The sequence below is a fragment of the Lampetra planeri genome, chromosome 16, assembly GCF_965212315.1.
Source record: "Lampetra planeri chromosome 16, kcLamPlan1.2.h2, whole genome shotgun sequence".
NCBI classification, from domain to species: domain Eukaryota; kingdom Metazoa; phylum Chordata; class Hyperoartia; order Petromyzontiformes; family Petromyzontidae; genus Lampetra; species Lampetra planeri.
In genome coordinates, this window is record NC_136122.1 from 829,230 (window position 1) to 856,692 (window position 27,463).

Genomic DNA, 27,463 nt, shown 5'->3' on the forward strand with positions numbered 1-27,463 from the left:
GTTCACTGGATATATCGGGTTCTGAATATTCTTGTAGTGTGACGGCATTATATATATAACATTTTAAATTAACCATAGGAAACCCACTGAGCTATATAGCTTTTGCAGAAGTGACCTGCCCATAAATGATAGCTCAACAAATTGGCTTATCATGTGAACATTTATAGCAGTCAAATACTTAAGCGAGTGTTTTAAAATGTGGAGGGAAAAAACGGAATAAGCGGAGATAAAACCACACGACCACAGGGAAAAAAAGACACGCAAACTCCAAATATACAGCAGGCGTCAGGGTTGGGATCAAACCCACGACCTCCTGCATACAAGGCGAGGGAGTTAACATCTCGCCACCCTTGCTGTCAATGTCCCTGTAGTGTACCGCACAGTCCACTGGATAATCCTCCAGTTACCTTCAAGGCCACGTCGTCTCCTTCACCGAGCGAGGGCTGCCGCCACGTCTGCGCGTCCAGAGAGCTCCAGTATCGCTTGCCTCCCGCCTTCCTGTTTATGGCCCTCAGTGGCTAAGGGCGGCAAGTGGCAGACGGAGGTTGCAGACCGACGCCAGACGACACACAGCTGTCACAGACGAGCTCTCACGTCACAGTCAATATAAACCTCTGATGACGATGGTAAGCACGTGCACAGAGGAGATTCCAAAGAACACAGGATGAGATGTTACTATCCTTTGTGCAAGCACTTCCAAGAGTTCATGAACAGTGAGTCTGGTGAAATTTGGGGAGCGCATCGTCAGTAGTGCTTCTAATAGCTAATAGTTGCAGGGGCAATGTGAAACCATTACACATTAATATGTAAGAACCAAAAGTACGATTTGATGCAGGTATTGTGAGCTTAATAATTGACAATAATCAATCATTTACTCAATCACTGGCGGAGCCAGTGGGAGGGGGGTTGGCACGTGCCCCCCCCCCAATGGACCGATCGAAATCCCTAATTTCGATCGGATCATTGGGGTTTGTTAGTAAATCGGCATTTTGCGACCCCTACTGCCACTGTGAAGCATAATATTACGTGCCAGGGACTCTATTAGATAGGACAATAGTCTGAGTCCATAATTGGCAATAAGTAACGGCAAAGCAGTTATAAGTGACTCATAGAATTGTGCGCAGTTGCATATACAGTACACGACTTCCCTGAAGGCATACTTTCAGCGAGCGCGATGCTGATCACACACGGTTCGAATTCGACACTCGATCGATGGCTGCGCCATCGCCGCACACGCGTCGAATAAAAAGCAAGGGAAAAGTCCTTACTTACAACTCCTATCATTTTTCATTGCTGGAGGGGTTGCCCCCCCACCTGAAAACCATGGCTCCGCCATTGGACTCAATGCATCGTTACACTCATAACACATACTTTACACAGTCTAGTTGTGTAATATTGCTGAACACCCTGTCCTCGTTCTTGCCAATGTGAATGTTTTTGGATTTTGTTGTTGTTGCTGTACTCCAGCACCACTGATCACCTTTGTAATACAGTCGGGTAACTGAATAAATGGGATCATCTGTGTAACAAATAAAACAAACTCAAACGTAATATAATAGAACCGCTCTTAATAACCACACATGTTAACAACTAATCGCTTTACGACGGGCCTCCATACAGCCCAATGTGTAGTGTATAGTAACGGAGTGTATAGTAGTGTAGTGTATACTCTTTGGTTCTTTCGGAAAAGTCACGTAGGTATAAAATAAAATAAATCACGACGTTTCGGGTGCAACACAAGCGTCTGTCATCAGGTGGGAAAGCATGGTCTGCTGCTGAAGCAGACTGATTTAAAAGGTTTGAAATGGCTGTAGCCCAAGGGTCATAAAGAAGTGGGCGGGGCTAGTGATGTTAACGTGAGAAATTAGCATGTTAATGTAAGATAGGAGAGCTGCCTCCTCGACGAGGGCACGGAAGTGGCTATGTTAATGTGAGAGATTAGCATGTTAATGTGAAATCGAAGAGTGGTGAAATCAAAAGGCATGAGTGCAACCCAAAGGGTGCAATCCAAAGGGCATGTGAGCATGAGAGTGCAATCCAAAGGCATGAGAGTGCAATGCAAAAGACATGTGAGCATGAGAGATCTAAGAGAGAAGCATAGAAAGAGAGAGAGACACACACAGAGAGTTGGAAATAACAGCTGACATAGGCAGGTAGGATGGAAACATCACAGTCAGTTAAGACTTTACCTGGTTAATAACGTCCTTCCAATGATTGCTCAGTTTGTACCCATCCTCTCGGTTGAAGTTGTGTCTGTATTTTTTAATCTGGATGGCTTCATGAACAAATCTCTGAAGGTAGCCGGTAGGTTTGCAGAGTACCTCCGTCTTGGAAAAATCAATTTCGTGTGAGCCCACAGCGTTAAAACAATGATCGGCAATGGCAGAGGTATTGGTCCTACCGTGTTTCAGATCTGCCTTGTGTTCACGAACTCGGTCCGAGACATGTTGTTTCGTTTCCCCAATGTAACTGCTGCCGCAACCACAACTCAGTTTGTAGACACCAGGGTATTGCATGTCAGGAATCACATCCTTTACAGATGGGATTAAATAACAGATTTTGTGTACTGTGTTGAATCTAACCTGAATTTTGTGTTTGTTTAAGATTTTGGAAATATTTTTGGTAACCCCTGCTATGTATGGTAAAATGATGGTTTTGGTTGGATCCTCAGAAGGTTGTCTCCGCATGGCTGGGGAGAAAGCTTTGCGGATTGTACGGTCCGAGTATCCGTTCATCTTGAGGGCTTGGTGTACGTGCTCCAACTCACAGGCTAAGTGGTGCTGGTCGAAGATGCAATGGGCCCTATGGTGTAGTGTTTTGATGAGGGAATTCTTCTGGGCTGGATGGTGGTGGGAGTCAGGCTTTAGATAGGCATCTGTGTTGGTAGCTTTCCTGTAGACCGAATGTCCCAACGAGCCATCAGGTCTCTTCTTGATCAAAACATACAAGAATGGTAGTTTGCCATCCTTTTCCACTTCCATGGTGAATTTGATAGATGGATGTATGGAATTGATGTGGTTGAGAAATTGGTTCAGTGCTGGCAGGCCATGTGGCCAGATGACGAACCTGTCATCCACGTATCTCTTCCATGAGGAAGGACGTAGGGTGGATGTCTGGATGGCATCTGTCTCAAATTTCTCCATGAAAACATTCGCTACCATTGGCGATAAGGGAGAACCCATTGGGGTACCCTCATTTTGTTTGTGAATGTACCATTCCAGGTGATATATGTGTTGGGAAGGGAATGCCTTGCCAAAGTTGGTACATCTGGAATCAGTCCTTGTTGGACCAAGTCTTCAATGATTGCAATGGTGTCAGGTACAGGTACATTGGTGAACAGAGAGACTACATCGAAACTGACAAGCAAATAATCTGGAGACAGTGAGATGACCTTGATTAAAGAAACTAAGTGAGCTGAGTTAAGTACAGCTGAGGTGGACTTGCCCGTGAAAGGAAGCAGGATCTCAGAAATAAATCGGGCCAGTTTGTAGGCGTGTGAGTTAATGGTGGAGACGATAGGGCGGAGCGGGGTACCTACTTTGTGGATTTTTAGAAGGCCATATAATCTGGGTGGTCTCGCAGCCGAAGGTTTTAGGGAGCTCTGCTTGGTCTGATCGATTAGAGAAGTTGATTTAGTGATGATATTGTTGGTTTTTGTAGCTAGGCGGTTGGTGGGATCTCTGTTGATTTTGGAATAGCTGCCATCATTAAGAAGGTCCTGAATTTTGTTGTTGTAAGTGTTTTTTTCCATGATGACAGTGGCATTGCCTTTGCAAACTGAGAGGATGACAATGTCATCTTTGTTTTTTTATTTAGAGAGTTCAAAACGCTCGTTCTTGCTGATGTTGCTAATGGGTTTCTTAGCATTTTTGAGGATAGCAGGGATTTCAGATCTATAAACGTCTGCCGGGATGTGTCCCAAGCCTTTGAGGGCTACGTCAACCTGGGCAATTATATCATTCACTGGGATGTGTTTAGGGGTGACTTCGAAATTCAACCCTTTGGCTAGTACCGATTTTAGGCTGTCGGAAATTGGGATGTTACTATGATTGATGACAATCTTGTTAATATCTAACTTTTTAACGTGTGGCAATGGCTTCTTTTTTGACAGGAGGTTGAATTTAGCGATCAAGTTAACATTGCATTTGGTTGACATTGAAGTAGCAGAATAAACTGTCATGTTATCTAGATGGTCCCAATCAGAAGTGGACATTTTATCTGTTAATTTTAAGTGTGATTGTAAGAGAGGCTTGTCTAAATTATCAAAATCGGAGAAATATTATTTTCTCTGAGATTAGCGATAAGCTGGCCTTAAACAAGATCCATTTAGCGTTAGGAGAAGTGACAGCAGCAGATGTGAGTGTAAATGTGGTCGGTATTACCTTGTTGTCGCGGCATCTCTTGAGAAAGGTGAAAGACTCGATCAGGTGAGCCTTCTTGTCTCGCAGTCTGTTAAAAGCTCTAACAGATGTGTGGAAACCCTCCCCGTAGAGGCGGTTCAATCTTGATTTGAAACTTTCGTGACTGCAGGAATCCATACTCTTTGGTTCTTTCGGTAAAGTCACGTGCGCCCGGAACGCCGTGATTTATTTTATTTTATTCCTACGTGACTTTACCGAAAGAACCAAAGAGTATGGATTCCTGCAATCACGAAAGCTTCAAATCAAGATTAGTGTAGTGTATATTGGTGTCGTGTATAGTAGTGTCGTGTATAGTAATGTAGAGTAGAACCCTTCTTAACAACCACCCCTCTTAACGACTAATCACTTTACAGTTAATATTAATTCATGCATTTATTAACCATGTTTCTTTAACATGATGTGTTTATGTTGTTAGTATCTTTATGTATTTATATCCATTGTTTAAATATTATAAAGTACGTTTTTTGGGTGAAAAATGGGTAACTTTCGGTGCTATTGGAACGAATTAAGTCTTTAATGTGCACTTTCTATACTCACATAATGACCAAATCACGTAACAACCGGTTTCGTGGAACTAATTACCGTCGTTGAGAGGTGGGGTTCTACATATATGACCAGTGATTATTTGTGGGTAGAGGATATAAAGGCCTTCATATTAACAACTGAAAGTACTTGGTGGGATGGATGCCAGTGGAGAGGGGATTTCAGATCAGAGTCGTGGTCAAGCAGAGAGACACACAACCGGTTTAGTACTGAACCAGTAACTAATTGGCACGTTTTGTTTACGTGACAAACCGAACGAATTGGCTGTGTTGGGTGGTGGCGGGTTTAACAACACATTTATATTTACGGGATCTAACCCAAAAAAAACTTGATGATGAAGAGAGAAAAACCTTGCACAAAGCAGAGGTTTGGTTTGAAGGTCAGAGAATAAGCAGTTGCTACTGGCGTGAAGAACACGTGGATGGAAGTCAGGAGAGGTACAGTTAGTGATGTAAATAGGGACAAGAAGAGGGAAACTCTTTAGCTTCGCAGAGTCGACAGCCAACATTCCTTGTCTCCCCGCAGCTCTCACTCACCCTTGCTGCATTCACAGACGTCTCTTCGAAGCCAGAACCCAGAGACACGGCCATACCACTCTGAACATCAATTCCACAACAGCACTCACACCCTCACTCACCATGTCCTCCTTGTTGCTTTCTGGGGGCGCATCCCATGCTGCACACGATCCCTCCTCACGGATTTCATCGCTCCTCAGGAACTCTTTCAGCTTCTGCACGCTGCACGGTCCGACCACACACACTCAGAGGACAACAGCCGGAAGCTCCGCAGTTTAACATACACAGCCACAGGCAGAGATCTCCCGTGGAGCCTTGCTTACATCCTGCTGGGCAAGTGCTGCTCGCAAGCACCAATAGCGTCGCGTCGGTGACATTGGCCTCGGTGCAAGAAATGAAATGAGGCCCCCTCTCCAATTTACTCCCTCTCTACAAACCTGACGCCTGCACCTATCTGGCCTGTGGGCCTGGTGCAGGCGCACTGCCTGCACACTCAATAGCTACACGACTGGCAAGCACCTTATAAGAGTCGGCACACCGAACGAGAGGGATGGTGTGGGCAGGAGCATGCCCGGTCACCTCTGTTTCTGCAGTGTTGCGGTGCTGAGTTTTACCCACCACACCACTAACCTTAAAAGACTATTGGGGCAAGCATGGTTAGCGAGCACCAAATGAAGGCCAACAAGGCACACGAGGGGGTGGATGGCCAACACCACGCCCAGCCACCTTTGTCTCTCCAGTGCTGATGTTTTATACACATCGCACCAGGTACACATTTAAGGCTGAGTCAACCGAGAGAAGTCCCAGGACTGGTTCAAATATTCACCACTGTTTTTGTGTCGTGAGTGGGAATTGAACTAAGGTAATCAGGTTCGTAGTAGAGTGCACGAACTACTGCGCCACCGCTCCCCGTACACAAACACATACACAGAGGAAGACTCCACAGATGTCAATGCACATGCAGGTGTCGTCAGGCCAGTACTATGCCCCACCATCTTTGTCCCCTTTGTCTGCTCAGCAACAATTGGCACAAGAAGCTCATTTTAGGCACAAAAACACCCCCCCCCCCCGTAGTACAACCAATCCTTATCATCACAATCTTTAGTCATCTGATGTGCAACACTCTATTACTTTGTGCCACCGCTGATGTCCTTGAGGACACATGATGCAGTGAAGGTCAAATTACAGCCCTTTATAAATCCACTGCTGGATGAAGGACTCCCCACACTATCTCGGACAAGGGGACTCCTAGACCCTACTTTACCACACTGGTCATTGTGGCTTAGTTATACTTACTCCAGTTTACGTATCACTCATAGTGCAGTGCGCTAACCACTGCACCACCTCGAACCCTCTGCTACAATTTACGTTCCCTGACACTATACGTAGCAAGCAAAACAGCCTGGGAATAGGCTTTCCAACTCACAATATTTATCTACGTCCCTTTAAAAAATGATTGGTTGCAGGCAACAACTACCACCGCTACCTCTCACCTTATCTTGATGGACGAGCACACAAACACTCAGGACGCGCAGTGGTCAACACTTCACTATCGTGTGCCCACGCTCCATTCATTCCACTGCAGTATTCAGGGGAAGAGGCAGCAGCCTTGGCTGTCAATCACATTCCTGTCCTATGTGGGGGCACTGATCCCTTGTCATGATGGCAGCAGCCGGAGTCGGTCCACTCAATGTATCATGCACCAGAGACCCATATGTGCCAGCCTGTCTCCTGACACAACAGTGACAGCCTCTTTCCCCCCAAGTGCACCTTTGCGTATTGTGCCTCACCAGCAACACAGGCTGACAATGCAGGCTTTAACAAGAATGTGCTGCAGGTTGTGTAACTGTGCTGGTATGAAGGAAAAGCTAACATGAGTTGACCGACTGCTTTGGTAGGATTAACCCTGATAGGATTGAGTATGGCAGTGAGGTCACATTCTCTAGACCTCCGTGGTGGCTGTGAGCGAGGCCGCTTCATTCTCCGGACCCATGCTCCTTTGCATTGCTGATATAAAGCCCTGAAATTACCAAATGAACGTGCTGGTTTTGAAAACACAAACAACACATTAAATTTAAACGAAGCACGAAGGATGAGAGAAGATCCTTCATTAGTAAATCGAAACTTTCAGCGTGAGTGCTGTTAGTTTGAGTCTCTTTACTGAGAATGGTCATTGCACCTGACACTCACTTAAGGCCGATTTGACCTGGGGGAGGGGCCCATGTTTGGTTTATATATACAACTTGGAACTGATGTTGTACACTACCGGGAATTGGATTTTGGTTGTCGCGATAACAGCACTCTCCGTGAACCAGCTACGACATTGTTCCCCGTAAAAAAACACACACATGGAATGGCCAGGCAAGCTTATTTTAGGAAGGCAAGATGACATTCTTTGCACATTAGCACATCCAGACACACTCAGAATGTATATCGTGTGACTAAGCAGCACTTAGTGCCACGCACGCGGAATACATCACAACCAGACATGCTTAAGATGTAAAGCAGATTGAGCAGAGGAGATCAACATACCACATAAAGACACCCGCTGCAGTAAAATAATACAAGAAAGGCTAACGTCTGAGTCCTGAATAAATAGAAGTTCGTAAATACGATGTGATGACAAAGTGCATGTGCAGTCCGTCTTCGGACATCTACCTAATTTTCCTAAGAATAGATTGAAAGACTCCCTTAGTTTAGCAGTTTTAGTCCTGAATATTTCCACTGAATAATACGAACTGGCATCCTAATCACAGTATGGGCAGTTCATGACTCAATACCCGCAGATAGTTTTAACGCAGTAGAATTCCATACTGCCTTTACAGTGCCATGCTATAGTTCTCAGCATAGTAAAGTTGGGAAATTGGTGACCAATGCAAGGACAAATGTTTGAATCCATCACGTGACACTCCAGTCATCCTCACAGCGGCTGTTGGCTGGCCATCGAACAAAGATGGTCACTGCATCGCGTGCTTTCAGATGCACTTCTGTGGCTATCTGGAATGCTCTTCCTTCTGATATGAAGAAGCCACTGGAGCTATGCACTTTTAAATCTAGATTTAGGACGAATATCTTTAGAACTGCTTTTTGTGTGGAGTTTGTTGTCCTTCCGTTGCACCTCCGAATATCTCAGTTGGCTACATTCTGTGCGAAATAAGTTCATCATACACGCATATTAATGTGCTTAAGATCTACATTTTTTTTTGGATGATGCCATGCATTGGATGTTCTATGCGGACATTATCATGAAGCCTCCATCACCCGTTGAGATTGTTATGCTTACAAAGATTTTATATCTCACAATGTATTGATACAATTCTGACTTTCCTGACTACATTTAATATAACATATGACGTATTTTACAAATTGCTTTGAGCTTTCAAACTGCTTCGAAGCCAAGTGGCTTTCCCCAAAAACAAATATAGATCACTGTATTTGCTACGGAAACCTACATGTTATAGAAATGTAGTGACTGGAAATGTCACTGTGTGGTGCCGGGCCTGCGAGGCCACGGCGAGATGTATACTGTTGTGGGTACACCCTGGACACGGGGTGTAGTACCAGCCCTAGTGGGGGCTTGGGTGAGCGCTGGTGAAGCGCGGTGGCACCACGCACAGCGTGTGTCGCGGGCTCCCGTTGAGAGAGCGAGAGTCAGCCAGCTGGGGTTACGTTGGGGGCATGATACTCTGGCTGACCTGGGGACATGTGTCCGGATGATACTGGAGGGGGCCATCGGTGGAGGGGGCCAATGGGTGGTCACATGGTCTGGGAAGAACTCTCAAGAGCCTTCGGGCAAGGGGCGAGAAGGTAGGCGGGGCGAGAGGCGGAGCCAGCCCCAGCCCGGCCCAATATAAGGGGGGCCCTGTAAGGGGCTAGGGGTTCTTACTGTTGGAGAGGCAGGAGATCCACGTCAAGCTTGAAAAAGCCTCCAGCCATGCGGTCCGGGACCCAACTTGTGGTCCGGACCGGGATAGTGGCACCGCGTCTAATTCTGCCGTAGCGTAGTTAGTTTGGTGTTAATAGTCCTGGAGTATGTTTTGCAAATAGTTAATAAACGTGTTGCTCCTAAGACAACGTCTGCGACTCAGTTGGACTCACTACATATATATATATAAACCTATTACATGGTTACATTTAACATACTTGCCATGTGGAAGTAGAGTTTAAGATGATAATATTGGTCATCATGTAAATCCTCTAAAACTATCTACCGCATGCTACTGTATCAATATTTTATTCATATAACTTTCATGTTTATTTTAATACACACTCCAAAATCTCAAATCCCTCATGTAAATTATCCGGGTTAGACACTCGATACACATCATCTCACTCAGAGAGACAGGACTACGATGGTGCTAAACCGGTCCACGTGACAATGGTGATGGGACGAAGAAGTGTGGCGATCGTGGTGTAGTTGGCACACGATGGACAACGGACGGCACAACTCCCCGGACCTCTGCTATCTGCCGAGTGGCTGCGTCACACCATTACCAATCCAGCTTCACGGCATTGCAAGATAAAATTTCACTTCAGGCCACGCGGCATGCCAAGCAAGTGCGCTATTCTTAACGCGACACTTCAAAAGCAGAATCTTCTGAACGTCCGTAGTCGTTTCATGCATAACCGTAGTTTGCCTGTGTGTTGCCAATTCCAGTTCAAACACCAAATGCAGGCTTCACAGAGCTGTGGGGGTTAATACAGCTGCACTTACTGGACCTGCATTCGCTATGAGACACTAAGTAGAGCAGCTGTGTTCTCATCGTGTGTGCTATAGCATTACAATGCTTGGCAACAATCGTTTTCACGTCACTTTATGGCCCACAGTACTGTGTCATAATATGATTTTGGAGATGCATTACTTTTCTAGTTATAATAAAAATAAAAAAGTCATCAAACCGTTTGAATGTACCATGTAGGTTCGGATGAATAATTGATGCAATATGCACAGTGAAGATTTGAAAATGCATGAAAGAGGCCCAAGGAGCTATTCTTAGTCAGGTGCAGAACGAGCGTGACTGGGGCGTTATTCATCTCAGACGTGAGCGGTGATTGACTTACAATGCCAGGCACAATGAATGTGTCACTAAATTTAGATGCCTCCTCTTCCTTCTCCTCCTCTTCTTCAGTACATCTAGCTCATAGCTCACCCTAAATCACATCCACTGCACAAACCATGGCAGATGCGGATACCGGATGTACAAATGGAAAATTCAAAACTCCCCAGAAGTGTGCGACGGTGGTCATCCAGTACAGATCATACAACATAACGACGCAATTCCCAATCCACAAATACGAAGGAAATATCACAGCGATCAAACTCCGCTGCTCCTGACGTAGTTATCTGGCTTGACCACCTGAATGTGAAATTGTAGTTGTTGTCTTCTTAGGTTCTTTCGGTAAAGCCACGCAGAAAGTAAAATAAAATAAAAACAAAAATCACGACGTTTCGGAGGCAACACAAGTCTCCGTCATCAGGTGGGACCGTCACAGCCAGATTAGCTGTATCAAGTGAGGCAATGATTCAAGATGTAATCCCTTAAAAGCGAGTTGAGGGGGGAGGGAGAGGGAGGGGGGAGCTCATCAGACTATGGTAGCCAATGAAAGGAACGTATCGAGAGGGAGGGGGGGCGAGGCCAAAAGGGTGGGCGATGGACGTGGAAGCGCTTGTGCGCAAGCGGCCAATTACTGCACACGCCAACACAATGGAGCGATTGTGCGCAAGCGGCCAGCCACTGCACCCGCCAACACAATGGGCAGAGAGGAGGAGGGGAGGTCTAATACACATGATAGACAAAAGAACGAAAATGATGATGGGTACAAACTTAGGGGGAGCTCATCAGACTATGGTGGCCAATGAATGGAACGTATCGGGAGGGAGGGGGGGGCCGGGGGGGGGGCGAGGCCAAAAGGGTGGGCGACGGATGTGGAAGCGCTTGTGCGCAAGCGGCCAATTACTGCACACGCCAACACAATGGAGAGAGAGGGGGAGGGGGGGGTCTGATACACATGATAGACAAAAGAACCAAAATGCCCATGTTTATACCAATGCTGGCTGAACAATGAAGAGAGTACTGTTAAAATAACTGGGGATGTTAACACTCGGTAAAGTACAGTAAAATAGTGCCTGTCAGATAAGATGGTCCAAAAAATTTGTGATTAAGTCTTTTTTGCGTGGTTGATAACATCTTTCCAATGATTACTAAGTTTGTACCCATCATCACGGTTGAAATTATTTCTAGATTTGAAGCTTTCGTGACTGCAATGATTCATATTCTCAGGTTTTTTCGGTAAAGTCACTTTCATTACTTTTAATGTTTTTACCTACGTGACTTTACCGAAAAAACCTGAGAATAAGGTTGAAATTATGTCTGTGTTTGTATATTTGTATGGCTTCGTGTACAAACCTTTGATGGTAGCCGGGAGGTTTGCAGAGAACCTTGGTCTCGGAAAAGACAATTTCATGAGAGCCCACCGAGTTGTAGCAATGATCGGCCACGGCAGAAGAATCAGTTCTGCCGTGTTTCAGATCTGACTTGTGCTCGCGGACACGATCAGAAACATGACGTTTCGTTTCTCCAATGTAGCAATCACCACAAATGCAACTCAATTTGTAGACTCCAGGATACTGTAAGTCAGGAACGACATCCTTCACAGATGGAATCAGATCACGGATTTTATGCACTGTACTGAATCGGACTTGGATCTTATGTTTGTTTAGAATTTTGGAGATCTTTTTGGTCACGCCAGCTATGTATGGTAACGTAATGGTTTTGGTCGGAGTTTCATGTGGCTGTTTCTGTGTGGTGGGAGAGACAGCTTGGCGGATAGTACGGTCAGAGTATCCGTTCATCCTGAGGGCCTGATGTACATGTCTTAATTCACCGGTCAGGTGGTGTTTGTCAGAACACCACCTGACCGGTGACAAACACCACCTGACCGGTGAATTAAGACATGTACATCAGGCCCTCAGGATGAACGGATACTCTGACCGTACTATCCGCCAAGCTGTCTCTCCCACCACACAGAAACAGCCACATGAAACTCCGACCAAAACCATTACGTTACCATACATAGCTGGCGTGACCAAAAAGATCTCCAAAATTCTAAACAAACATAAGATCCAAGTCCGATTCAGTACAGTGCATAAAATCCGTGATCTGATTCCATCTGTGAAGGATGTCGTTCCTGACTTACAGTATCCTGGAGTCTACAAATTGAGTTGCATTTGTGGTGATTGCTACATTGGAGAAACGAAACATCATGTTTCTGATCGTGTCCGCGAGCACAAGTCAGATCTGAAACACGGCAGAACTGATTCTTCTGCCGTGGCCGATCATTGCTACAACTCGGTGGGCTCTCATGAAATTGTCTTTTCCGAGACCAAGGTTCTCTGTAAACCTCCCGGCTACCATCAAAGGTTGTACACGAAGCCATACAAATATACAAACACAGACATAATTTCAACCGTGATGATGGGTACAAACTTAGTAATCATTGGAAAGATGTTATCAACCACGCAAAAAAGACTTAATCACAAATTTTTTGGACCATCTTATCTGACAGGCACTATTTTACTGTACTTTACCGAGTGTTAACATCCCCAGTTATTTTAACAGTACTCTCTTCATTGTTCAGCCAGCATTGGTATAAACATGGGCATTTTCGTTCTTTTGTCTATCATGTGTATCAGACCCCCCCCTCCCCCTCTCTCTCCATTGTGTTGGCGTGTGCAGTAATTGGCCGCTTGCGCACAAGCGCTTCCACGTCCGTCGCCCACCCTTTTGGCCTCGCCCCCCCCCCGGCCCCCCCCCTCTCTCCCGATACGTTCCATTCATTGGCCACCATAGTCTGATGAGCTTCCCCTAAGTTTGTACCCATCATCATTTTCGTTCTTTTGTCTATCATGTGTATTAGACCTCCCCTCCTCCTCTCTGCCCATTGTGTTGGCGGGTGCAGTGGCTGGCCGCTTGCGCACAATCGCTCCATTGTGTTGGCGTGTGCAGTAATTGGCCGCTTGCGCACAAGCGCTTCCACGTCCATCGCCCACCCTTTTGGCCTCGCCCCCCCTCCCTCTCGATACGTTCCTTTCATTGGCTACCATAGTCTGATGAGCTCCCCCCTCCCTCTCCCTCCCCCCTCAACTCGCTTTTAAGGGATTACATCTTGAATCATTGCCTCACTTGATACAGCTAATCTGGCTGTGACGGTCCCACCTGATGACGGAGACTTGTGTTGCCTCCGAAACGTCGTGATTTTTGTTTTTATTTTATTTTACTTTCTGCGTGGCTTTACCGAAAGAACCTAAGAAGATGATTCCTTGCAGTCACGAAAGCTTCAAATCTAGAATTGTAGTTGTTGCTCTGCATCTACATCAACCATACAAAAGAAGAAGATTACATCAATGCCACTTTTTGCCAAATTGTTTTCCAAACTCCACACTTCCTAACCATATCCTTTCATGACATTTATAGCATTCTCTGCATGCTTCTACACTCAAAAGCCAGAAACTTATCTTCTATATGCTTTGTTAAAATACATCCCTCTGACCCTTACAGCAATATCTATCACTCTTACCTTAACCATATATATGTATGTTCATACTAAAGATTTCAGTTAGTTTCATCCTATCAAATCCACCATGCCAATGCAGTCTCTTAATGTTCTGCATTACAGAACAAACCCACAGGCACTTCTAGAATGTCTACTGTCCCATTGTCTGATGACACCTTTGTGATAGAGATACACATTAGGGCCTTTGTCTAACCACCCAGTAAAAAGATGTCTAAAGTGGCTACAATCTCCAACAAGGAAAAAAAAACCTGGTCCGGTACAATTCCTGAAGCCAGAGGAACCTACAGAGTCGCAGCCTGTGTAAGCAAAGCATCACTCAAGCCAGATGAGCCTGCAGTGGTCAGGAGCATCCCACAGACTGACAGAGGAGTAGCTATTGCTCATTGCATTACCAGCCACCAATAAAGCCACGAGGCTAATTCGTGACCCGAATGAATCTCAGGGCTTACACAGCGTAAAATTATCATGACTGCTAGGAACGCACAATTATTGTCAATTAAGAAAAAGTAACAAACTGACCGAAGAGCAGGGTTGTGGATCACCTAAACAAATGTTAAACTCTACAACCCACTAGGTTTGTGAGGTGGTCATGAGGTAACAGTACAGCAAGTGGGCTCATAAACCCATCTGTACAGAGCTTTGAGAGTTATCCACTGGTATGCATGGTTTTTTCTGAGTACTTAGGTTTCTTTCACGTGAAAAAATACTGCTTTTAAAGGAATCAATTAAACATCCCAATTACGGACCATGCTCAAAAACATCCCAATTAAGGACAGTGCTGAATGAGGCTTTCCTGGCAAACTGAAGAACAGCCCTGCAATATCTTCTTCTCGCCACTGCTGGCGGAAGAGCCCTCACTCGAGGGAGCTCTAGAGAGCTTCCTTAGATGGAATTTTGGCCTACTCTTTCACAGCAGCCAGATATCTTCAAAGAGGTGGTAGTACCCATAATAGAGGTTTTTGGGTTAGATCACGTAAATATAAATATGTCGTTAAACCCGCCACCATCCGACACAGCCTATTAGTAAGGTTTGTCACATAAACAAAACGTGCCAATTCGTTACCAGTACAACACACCGGTGTGTTGGCGAGCAAACCAACAACATTTACAATTCGAGTGCCATGATGTTTCGCCGGTAATTGCAACCAGCCTTATCAGACAACAGCCGGAATTGTGGAGAAATCCTCCTGTTTCAGTTTTAAATAGAGGGATGCAGATAAATGTGATGTTGTCACTTGTGAGCCAATCAGGTACGAAGGCAAAGGGGGGGTTAATCTATGCATATAAATAACAATGGATATCCATCCAGATGGTAGTTCGCAAACTTTACCCGACCACATGCAACCCGCTAATAGACTGCGATGAACCCATTTATACTGCTCGGTGAATAGAGGCCAGGGGATTTAAGAAATGTGCCCCATTGTTTCAACTTCTTGTTGCCGTATGGTTGACGTTGATGCAGAGAAACAACAACAATTTCACATTCAGGTGGTTAACTCAGATAACTTCGTCACGAGTAGCGGAGTGTATCGCTGTAATGTCTCCTTCGTATTTGTGGATCGGGCACTGGTGTCGTTATATGTTTTACAGTCTGTTCTGTATGACCACAGTCACACACTGGAGAGTTTTTAATTTTCCATTTGTGCATGAGGAATCCGCATCTGCCATAGTTTGTGCGGATGCGGTTTAGAATCGACCATGAGCTTCGTGGAAGATCATTCCCAGGGATCTTCTGCGTTGGTTCTTTCACAATAAGGTGTTTGTTTGTGAGTTCTTTTGAACTCTATTCATAAACTTCATCGAGGTTGAACTTGCATTGTTGAAGGTTAATCGTATGGGTCCAAAAGGGCTTGGCATGCCTTCGAGCGATGACGAGGGACCTTAACAAGGTCCTGATTGTTTCAACTGCCCTGGCATGACATCCGGATTGCAAGTCCGGTGTGCTGACCGTTACACCGTGGCAGCATCCTTTCACCGTAAATTAAATGTTTACAATTATTCTGAAGAGCACCTGGGCCCTACCTGACGAGAGCCTTGACGGTGAAGCGCACCACGGTGGACAGGAGGAAGAGCGGCGTCACCAAGATGTGGAACAGCGACAGAGACGCGAACGCCACCGACGGGGTCAGCTCGGTCTCCTCAATGTGGGCATGAGCCACAAACGTCTACACAAAAAACAAAGACAGAGAGCCCCCTTATAGCCTCAACAGACTCTTGGGGCAATCGCTGTTTAGCGAGTAAAATCACCTATGAAGGCCGGCAATGGTAAACGAGGGGGTGGGTGGCAAGCACCACGCCCGGCCGTCTTTCTCTCCCCAGTGGTCATGTTTAAACACCGTAACCAGGTACTCATTTACAGATGAGTTGACCTAGGGAAGGCCCAGGACAGATAATCGTCACTGGTGTTGGCCGTGAGCAGGAATCAAGCTCGGGTCATCGAGTTCTTAGCACAGCATGCTAACCGCTGCGCCACCGCTCCCCACACACACGTGCGCGAGGTTACACGGCTATCAGTGAAATATCCGTGTTATAGTGTTAACAGCACAGAAGGAGAAACATTTTCGTGTCAGCTGGAGCTACTTTGCTCTGAAAGATCGCAGTTTGTGATGAACTCCAATCATTGTTTCATCCAAAGCCAAGCAAAATGTTCTCCTTGAGCAATGAGTGAATGAAATGGAAAACAAATGGAGCTGTGTGCCTTCACTTGGGCACTGTCACAAAAAATCCTTTAAAACTGCTTTTTGTGTTTAGTTTGTTGTCCTTCCCCGCACCTCTGATTAGCACGGTGGGCGATGTACGGTGCGAAAGAAGTTAAACATACATACGTCACAATGGTTTCATGATGGGCAGGAAAGAACATGTGTGTGGGTGATACTCACGGCAAGGACGGCTGCAATTGGAATTCCAGCATTCATGAAAACTGCACACACACAGAGGAGATATTTTGAGAACGTCTCAGACCAGTACAGCTGAGTGATAGCATGCAATAGATATTTTCAAACAAATTCAGAAACATTGCACGATTGTTATTGCCAGCAATTTACACTACATATGCATTTGTTGATGAAAAAAAAAATCCATACTATATTTGCTGTCGGCTCATTGTTTGTTATTTCTCAAGTACATTGTCCATTACTGTGGGTGCATGCTAAAGTGATTTGGTAAGCATGCATCAAGGTAAATGGCAGTGTGAGAAGATGAGGATCACAGTTGTTTTCACGTCTCTTGTGACAAACGTGGCCCGATTCATGAGATTTGTGGCGCCTGCTAGCTCTTGGTCAGTCCCAAGCTGCCCCAAAGCCAGTCCAATATCACCATCCCCTACTAGCAGACTAATCCACATTTGCAGGATGGTGGAGCATTCAACTTGAGTCATGACACCGTGAGAGCTGCCGCTGGGCGGTCTCCCTGGTTAGACTCCAGCACCACAGCAGGGCGATGGAGTGGTTAAGATATGATGTAAGGCACTGAGTGAGCTGCTGATGAATGTAAGCCAGAGTAGCAGGTGTGTTTATGCTCATGATAAAATATGAATATAACTATATTCTTTGGTTCTTTCGGTAAAGTCACATAGGTAGAAAAATAAAAAAACCACGATGTTTCGATCACAACACAAGCAATCGTCATCAGGTGGGACAACCACAGCAAGAAAAACTGCTGAAGTAGGCGAGAGATCTGCCGTGGCACGAGGTTATATAGGCCTCGGCAGTAGGGGGGGAGAGAGAAGGGGGGGGGGGGAGGAGGCGGGGCAGAAAATGGACCGCGCAGCAGCACCCGGGTCACTGGAGTAGAGATCAGAGAGAGATGCACAGAGAGAGAGAGAGAGAAAGACAGTAGCAAACTAATGTGAAATTCACAAATTGGGAGCGAGGGTAGGGCAGCACTGTCTGTGCGGGCCGGGTCGTGACCCAGTGTTGTTGCTGTAACGTAAATAAACACATTTCAGGTGTTTATTAATAAATACAACTTTACAACAGTGCCATTTTAATTAACATTGTTCATTATAAAGTTAACGCAGCTTAGTGCGGAAGGAATAATCACCAGGCCACTCACTGGTTCTGTGCAGGAAGGAAGGACTGGAGAGAGAATTAGTGGAGAAGAAGAGAGTGGTGCTCGAGAAGGAAAGAGGTTCACTGAACAGGGTGGTCCAGATGTGTTGTAACCCCCAATTCATTGACCCATATTTTGTTTTCCTTTGAATATTCATTTCTGCTTTAAATATAACCTTACTTTTAAAAACTATATTAATTTCTAGAGAATGAAATGGGGGTCACGAGACATCCGGACCACCCTGTCGAGTGTGTGCCCCCTCCGAGAGGGGGAACGAGGGGAGAATTGGAACTCACTGGAGAGGGATGTGTAGATGGCAAAGGTCTTGAGGCTCTTGAGTTCCTTCTCCCTCAGGGTCTCCACGCTGGAGCAGAAGATGTTTTCCCAGGCGTACAGCTTGAGCAGCTTGATGCCCTTGAGCATTTCACTCGTCTTCATGAGGCGCTCGTTGGAGTACTCCTGTCCACGCCACATTCAATGTCAGTTGAGGAAAATTACCCAGATATTCACAGCGCGCAAAGTCATCGCGTGGTAATGATGGGTCTACGTCAACCAAATGTAAACGGTGTGTGCACAGTAAACCCTCGCTATGTGCGAGTTCTGGATTCGCGAGTTTCCCATATTCACGAGTTACTATATGTATACTGATTCCCTATTCCTGACCCGCCGGGCTCCAGTGTTTGCGAGTCTACGTAGTGCCGGACCACCGACACCGGGGAGGTGCGCACAGAATGTTGTTACATTTGAAACGGTCTGCAAAGATTAAGCAAGCCCTCTCGGCTGCCCGCTTAGTCTTCAAGTCTCGCAGTAATCCCGCTCTGACATTGCTACTGTGCATCTTTACTTTATTCTGTATGTACTTGCAGTCAACTGTAAGGTCCGTAAAAAAGAACCCGAGTGCAATCGGGGATTGCAGGAAGCTGATTGTTCACATTGGTGATGATTTCAGCTGTGAGGAGTAGGTGATGTGAAACTTTTGTTCCTAAAAAGTTTTATTTCAATGAAATGCAATCCAAATATTGCAGTAGTTCTCAACTCATGGGGTCCGTCTCCCCCCCGCCTTCCCCAGCATTTCAGGGGGGGGGGGCGAGAGGCTGTGGCGTGGATACCATGCAGGAGAATTTTGAATGTGTGTAGGGAACATCAAGCACACCGTAATGCCTTACAAACCACACAAATACACAACATGAAACAAATGCCTTTCTAACTCCGCGTTGACTAGAGGCGTGGATATGTGACCTCTCTGTGGTTCTAATTGGGGGGCTGACATACCGAGCAGGTTGAGAACAACTAATGCATGGTGGGGAAAAAAAAACATTTAGCTTTTTAAAAAGGAATGCCTCGAGGGACGTCATTCCTACCCAAGGCTATAGTAATTAAGGACTGGCTGGCCCATACAAATTGGCAACCGGTAAAAGATAAGTATATATGTGATGCAACATAGCTCTAACATGAAGAGCACGCTTATTACCGGGAGGGAAAGGTAACAAGAAACACGAGTACACATTTCAGCATGCGTAATGTGAATTCAGTCTCAAACAAGGAAGTTAAAGCCATTGATTAATGGAATAATGGGATAAGTGGAGCAATTAAAGACATTTACTTGATGCAGTGGCTATTTAAGTTTCAGACAACATCGGTAGCGGTCATTCGACCCTTCCTGAAAACGATCACAAGAAAAACACCGTCACCGCTTAAGCGAAAGAGTAAACGTGGTTTCGTTTGTGAAAAAAAGTTGAAGTAAATTCACAGGAAACTACATTTAATTCGTTTAATGACTGCACTGCATGACGATGATGCACTGTGTCTTTGAATGCCGACAGATGCCATTTAGCTGTAAATGTCAGAAAGCATTTAGCTGTCTGTGCTTCTCAAGGGGGCAGGTGTCTCTCAGCCACACCGATGAACAGCCTGGGAAGACTCTAGAGCTGGGTCAACGCGTAGGCAGAAGGATGCTATCGTTAAATCGGATTTACGTTTAGAGAAGTCGAGACTGAGAGCACCATGGATCATTTCATGTAAAGCCCAAGCAGTTTTTCTTTGGTCGGATTAGATGTGGAAAACCTCTCGGAGTGATTTCTGCTTGGCATTGACTTCAGATTGAGACCAGGGTGCGACGTGTCTAGATGTATCACAGCATTCGAATGCACATGCGGCTCCCGAAGAAGCTCGCAGCAAGTGGCATGAGATGTAGGACATTATGCCGAACAGCACGCGGTACAGCCCACAAAACACGTTGCAAAAACGTGTGCAGCACACGTAAAATATTTTTGTGTGAGCATGTACACACTTTTGTTTTCCACTGCCAAGACATCGTACAATGAAAGACATTACGTTATATTCACTTCATCATCACGCACATCAAAAAGCATTTTCACGATCACTGGTTTGCTGCGTGTGTGAAAATGTTGAGCTAAAATATTAACGACCAATAAACGAATGCTCGTCTCAACATTATGGCCCTCTTTGTTAATCCCTGCGTGGAATGGAAGTTATTTTACCATGCCGCATGTCGGTAAGTGGGGGTTAGTGAAGGAAAGCAGCATTGATATGGTCGCACAGTACAGTACAACAATGGTATATTTTCTGCATTTCCCCCTGCTGCCCATTACCTATCACAGCCACAAAACATCAAATTATCATAAAGGTTTTTGGTTCTTGGTTAAATTGCATAAATATAAATGCGTTGATAACCCACCACCACCCGACACAGCCAATTAGTAAGGTTTGTCACGTGAACGAAACGTGCCAATTAGTTACTGCTTCAGCACACCGGTGTGTTTAAGAGTAAACCCATAACGTTTAAAATTTGAGTACAAAAGAAAAAACAACTTCACTATGATAATTGGTTTTTTACCCTTCTATCTGGCAACAAAACTGACACTTTTTTTTTACAAGGAGTCATGTTTGCATAGACCGCAATACCTGCAGTCATCTGGTCCAACCCATGTGAGACTAGGCTCTAAGGAAAGCTGTCTCGGGTGTGGACCAATCAACTTCAAGGACAGTGCACATTGTCAGAGTTATGTCTTTTGTATTATGACTGCAGGTATTGCGGTCTATGCAAACATGACTCCTTGTAAAAAAAAATAGGTGTCAGTTTTGTTGCCAGATAGAAGGGTAAAAAACCAATGATCATATTTTTACTGGCAAATGAGGTTCCCATGGTGTAAAAAAACTTCACTATGAATAATATTTCCCGCGAAAGCCTACGAGTTAAAGCAGATCAATCACTGAAATAAAGAAATGTCCACCGCCCAATGATGACATGACGGAGCGGTTTAGTCGTTGGGCCACCAGGTGAGGGCCAGCTCGGTGAGCGTGGTGGTGCGCACTCCTCACCAGCGTGCACTTCTGCACGTCGGCCAGCTTGGTGGCAATGTAGTACTGCGCTGGGGCGAGCAGCGCGATCACCGTGGCCCCGATGAGCGCGCTCACTCCCAGCTGGTTATACAGGAGGATGACCCCCATCACTATCTGCGCGACAAAAGACAAAGATCCCCCGCGTAGCCTTAAGAAACTTTTGGGGCAAGTTCTGTGAGCGAGCGCCTATGTTGGCCGGAATGGCACACGAGGCGGTTGGTGGCCCACACCATGCCCGGCTGCCATTGTCTCCCCAGTTGCGATGTTTAGACACCACACCAGGCACTCATTTTAGGCTGAGTCGACCTATGGTCGGCCCAGAACCGATTCATATTATCGTCACTGGTGTTGGCCGTGAGCGGGAATCGAACTTGGGTTGCCGGGGTTCGTAGCGCAGTGGGCTAACCGCGACACTACCGACACATAGCAGGACCAGAATGTCTAAAATGTGTCTTGCCCAAGTCTTGAACAGGTCCACTCAACATTTCCTGACAGTTAAAACGATAAACCTAATTTGTGTCTCTCTCTGTTTATCAATGCAAATCAAATTGGTCATACTTCTTTGTGGACTCTTCTGCCATTTGTTAAAATATCATATTACATGGGAGGACATACAGTATATATTTTTTCCTTATTTATCCTTTGTAAGGTAATTTCCCATCCCCCGTCCTGGATCGGCAAAGTAGTCGATGTTGATTACTCAGTCACCTGAGGCACAGGGTTTGCTTGGTGAAATCGGCCTGAATAATTATGTCAGCAGTAGTGAACCGCAAAGGACATAGGAAGCAAATGATTATCGTCTAAACCCAGAAACAGCAGCACGGCAATTTCAGATCTCCATATTCCTGATAAAAAATAAAATTAGTGCATATATATACCATTAAGCATAGCTATTAATGGCACGTGTTTCAAGTTTATACATTTGAGTTTATGTAACATCTTTATACAGCCATGGAGTTAACATCTATACGTCTCAGAATAAGGTGGCTCATGGACATGAGCTACGGAAAATGACTGAAAAACTCGACAAAGATGGGTGCCCTAGTTGGGCCAAAGGTAAATATGAGCAAAACAAAAGTATAACAAACTTTTAATTAATTGGTGTAGGTATCCAACTGGTAAATACAACGGAATATGTATTCCTAAGACAGTTGCTGTAGGCAGATTGGGATAAAAATCCTGAAGAGGCTAATCGAGAGCACGATAGAGCAATTTTGGAAAACTACATTTGACAACGAAAAGCAACAAATTATCTGTGATGGCTTATGGAACAGAAACTTCTACCTCTGAAGCCATAAGCACACCTCTGAGGACCCCCAAAAAAGCTCACAGGTCCATGGGAAGCCCTGGGCCACAGCACACCCATTGCAGTAACCGCATCGTCACACCGCGCGGACCCCGTGGCATGGCAATCCCAGTGGAAGAACCTACCTGGACTGGCATGGCCCAGAGGTTGGGGCACAGGAACATAAACCACATGAGCTGGTTGGTGTCAATGGCCACGAGGTTGCAGATCTGCCCGATGGTCATCTCCCCCATGGACATGTTGGATGTGGACAGCCTTAGGATTTTGTTGTAGATCGTCGTCTGAAGGAAGACACGAACACGCACGCACTGAAGAATACCAACATTACAGCATGTTACAAAAACAGACACGCCTTATACAAACAGCGCTGTGTGGGTGTACAGAACACTATTGTGGGTACATTATGTCGATATGTTTTTTAGTGTGAGAGGTCTGTTGCTCGAATGGATCTTGAGCCCAAAGTGTCTCACTGCTCAGACGATCAGCGGGGCCATTGATCATCGCTATTTGTCATTCTACGCCAGTGGCAGACACCTCACCACCAGGGCAATGGTCTTGTCATGGTAATGACCACTGTTACATTCCCCCAGGGCAGCACTGTCTTGATTGCTCAGTAACCTGAGTAATTTGGACACTGAGGGCTGATCAGAACTTTTTTATTATTATTTAACCAACATCAGTCATCACATCAGAGAGCACATACCAACACGGGTAACATCAGCATGGCGAGGGGGGGGAGTGACGTGTGCTTTTCTCCTTAAACAGGAGCAGGTTAAGGTGGACCAGGTTTATGTAACTAACCCAACCACTCTCTCGGGTCGAGGGTACTCTTGAGCGTAGAGAAAACCCCGGAGCCCATCCTCCTACCTCCGCAACCTTTTACAGTTTTGGGTGTTCTAGATTAACTCTACGGTGCGCTCCTATATCCAGACCCTACATGGGGTTACTGAGGAGTGACACCGGCCGCCCTGTGCCACCCCGTGCCGCGTCGTGCAACCCCGTGCAGGCGAGTCCTCAAGTGTCTCTCTCTGACCTGTATGGCTCCCCGCAGGTTGATGCCAGTCTCGATGGCAACGTAATAGGAGGCCTGCAGGAATGTGCGCTGCAGGATGAGCGCCAGGAAGAGCAGCACCGCGAGCACGTAGGCGTTGGCCAGAAACTCCCGTGACGAGATGAAGTACACGCCAAAGAACTTGTCCTGGGAATTGGCACAAAGCACATGGCTAAGGCAGCAGAGGGACTCGCTGTCAATGAGCCACATTTCAAGAATTTCACTTCAAGGACGGACACAGCCAAGATGTTGGATTCGTTTATAGTAACCATTTCAAATGTTTTTTACGCAGAGACCAATGCGATGTGTATTTTCCCTCTGCTTAGCCACCAATGCTGCATGGAACATTAGTGTTAGATATGTGTGATGTGATTTTCACCGTGCGCTGCACCTCCTATTAGCATGGTTGGCTACGTACGGTGCAAAAAAAGTTCAACATACATACACTAAATTCTATCACATTGGCATTGTCAACCCTTAGCTCCAAAGTGCATGATTAGACTGTAATTCTATCTCAAACGCCTAATGTTTAATGCAATTAACTCCAAAATGTATCATGCACAATGTTGTAACAATGGATGGTACAGGTTTAAAACGGGGAGAATGATACAAGAATTCGGAAGCCAGTGAAGGCACGAACACCAGCCGCATTCCTGATACACTAGTGCCCTGTCCGTGTGCCGCTCGCGATCCCACAAAGAGGCTACAGCACTCGCAACTTGTCATCAAGTGCATGCGTCGCGCGTATCAGCAGCCATTGTCTCCGATCGTGAGGCACCCGGGGATGATAGCGGTTCACGCACAGGGCAGGTATGGTGCCGGCTCAAAGCCCAAATCAGTGGCGGCTCGGCACTATGTACTGTACGTATGTTGAACTTCTTTCTCACCGTAATAGCCAACCGTGCTAATCGGAGGTGCATTAGAGGCCGGTGGGGCAGGGCCCCACTCATGAAAAGTATAAAGTGAGGAGAGAAAAAAACTCAAACACAATACATGACTCCTCATTATAAATATTATTGGTTGCATTAAATCCTTCAACCCACCCCACCCCCACTCTTTCCCTGCTCCCCCTCCCTCCACGGTCTTCTATACCCCACCAATATATTGAACCCATTGATATAATCAAATACCTGTCTGCCATGCACTGAAGGATGATTCTCACAACAACACATTTGGAAATCAATCATCAGCTGGTGTGTTAATTTATCGAAACAAAACTCCTGTTCAAGATTCAAGCTTTTTTACGTGCTGCATAATGTTGTTTGAACTATTAAAGTAAACCTGACTTTAATATGTATTTTAAACGTTGCATCATAATATAATATATTTATGTATTTCCAAGCAAAAAAACTGAAGAGGATCAATAATTGTTTACATTGTTTTTAACACTTTATCTGCACAATGACACCTTGCCATATTTGCACTATGTTACCCTATTTGTATTTTTGTATTTTTATATTGTATATTATAGCTATTTTATAATTTATATTTCATTCAAATGTTTTACATACTTTAGCCCCTTAGTATTAGTTAGACTTTGTATCTTTAGTATAGTTAGATTTGTACACCACTTATTTAAGATTTAAGATTCCTATATGTTGAACGTATGCACCTTCCTGCCAAAGTAAATTCCTTGTTTGTGCGAACTTTCATGGCGAATAAAACCCTTTCTGATTCTGATTAGAGACCTTTTTAATTGAGGGAGTGGTGGCACCATGATTCGCAACCTTTGCATTTTGAAGCTGGCTACCTAAATCCCAGCGTAGGCCAACGCCAGCAGCGAGTGATATGTGAACCAGCGTGGTGAAATATGGTCAAACAACCCCATCTGTAACATAGAATTAGGAAGGCCTTCATCCAGCAGTGGATTGACAAAGGGTAATTCGTTTTTTATTAACACATTTGAACAAACATGGGGAATATTACAACACAAATAACAGTGCTTTATTTATCCGTGAAATACTGAATCTCAAAGCTATCATTCCGGAGGATCCTGAATTTGGATGTTTAGTCCATTTACTAATATTTGGCATGAGTATTTGTTATATTAATACGCTTGCGGGACACTATATAAGTATAATACCAAACTTCATTGCATTGGAGCATATGGGCTTCACGAATTGACACCCGTACGAATCCTAAGGATTATAATAGTCTGTCCCTATGAGCCTCAAGCATTTACAGTAAACCTAAAGAATCCAAATGTTACCTGAGTCTGGGCTCTGAACCCCAGGTATTACCAATGAATCACATGCATTATTTTGTGTTTTTTAGATCATGTTAAGAATCTTTACGGTGCCGTGGTCAAAATGTCAAAGCTTGAAGGGGCATTGTTATGGAACTTTGTGCTCACCTTATCCCAGATTGAATTTGTGGTGAATGTGGCGTTTCTAGTGGCACCGTGTGCTTGTCCGTGGGTCCATAATGACGAACCAATTTGTGGCACCACGTCTTTCACTTTATTCACTTGCTACACGACAATCAGACACATTTAGCTACTAGAGTGGCACTGTGCTGCATGCACAATGAAACAAAAAATATCACATGTTAGAAATATCGTTTAACAGTTATTTTTTGGCTTTTTTTTATTCTGGCTGTCATCTGATGAGTCTGGTTGCAATTGCTGGCGAAACATCATACTTGAATTGTAAATGCTCTGGGTTTAATCTCCACCACACAGGTGTGCTAAACTACTAACAAATTGGTATGTTTTGTTTACGTGACAAACCTTACTAACTGGCTGTGTCAGTGGAGGCGGTTTTAACAATACATTTATATTGACAAAATTGTAATTAACATTCCCATGTGGTTTTATTGTGAGATGAGCTGACTGAGCTTGTAGGGCGAGCAGCTTGCAATCAAAACTTCGTGAGTTCAAACCCTGGTTGGGGTCGACTCAGCCCATTGTCCCTCTGGTATGTTTAAACTTAGTTCCGTACCACTATGTGGGGAAGGCAACAGTGGTCGTCATTTGGATAGACTATCCTCTACCATAGGAATGTTGAATTTCCACAACTGACTCACGGCTTATAAAGAGGAGATGAGCACCAATGCCCCAATGGCCATTTCAGCCAGGTATTTCTTTGACTTTGATTGTGAGAAAATAGTCCACAGATACCAGCAGTGACTCAGTTCCAAACATGCAATGTGACAAGATGACATGAAGTATCGCAATTACATTGTATCATAGGTTTCATTCGTATTTTTGTTCTACGGTTGTATTTATCCTCATTATAAAATGAATTAATAAATAAACAATCCAGATAAATACTTGCTATAAAAAAGCAAGAATTTAGAAATTTAGAAGACTGTCCAAATTTGGGTGCTTTTGGTAAAGACAGGATTTATATTAATACTTTAGCCGGTAATGTTCTTAGATATTATCAACAAAAACCAAAAGTGGTGAATGCTACTACATCCCCTGTAAAAGGAAATGGACTAATTCCACACAGCTGAGTTATAACTACATCCACATCGGGCTCTCCATCCCATTCTAATTGTGGTCATAATACTGTCGACATACACTCACGATGGCTATGTTCGTATTCATTCGACTAGAGTTTTGCCAAAATGCCATCAGAAACTCTACCCTTCATACTCGGCCGTGTAAGAAGCAATCCTGAAAACTAAGCTAGATTGA

General features: G+C 45.0%; 1 protein-coding gene across 3 annotated transcripts in view; it reads right to left on the bottom strand.

Moving 5' to 3' along the window:
• Window positions 1-27,463, bottom strand: part of LOC144722898 (ATP-binding cassette sub-family C member 8-like) — a 117,534-nt gene that overhangs the window by 57,740 nt on the left and 32,331 nt on the right. For all 3 annotated transcript variants that reach the window (XM_078601303.1, XM_078601305.1, XM_078601304.1), the window contains 8 exons: window positions 23,806-23,970; window positions 22,898-23,053; window positions 21,446-21,580; window positions 18,400-18,562; window positions 16,933-16,973; window positions 16,076-16,218; window positions 5,602-5,701; window positions 408-518 (listed from right to left, as the gene is read on the bottom strand). In XM_078601303.1, coding sequence (XP_078457429.1) covers window positions 408-518; window positions 5,602-5,701; window positions 16,076-16,218; window positions 16,933-16,973; window positions 18,400-18,562; window positions 21,446-21,580; window positions 22,898-23,053; window positions 23,806-23,970 — 1,014 coding nt within the window. The remainder of the gene's footprint in view (window positions 1-407; window positions 519-5,601; window positions 5,702-16,075; window positions 16,219-16,932; window positions 16,974-18,399; window positions 18,563-21,445; window positions 21,581-22,897; window positions 23,054-23,805; window positions 23,971-27,463) is intronic.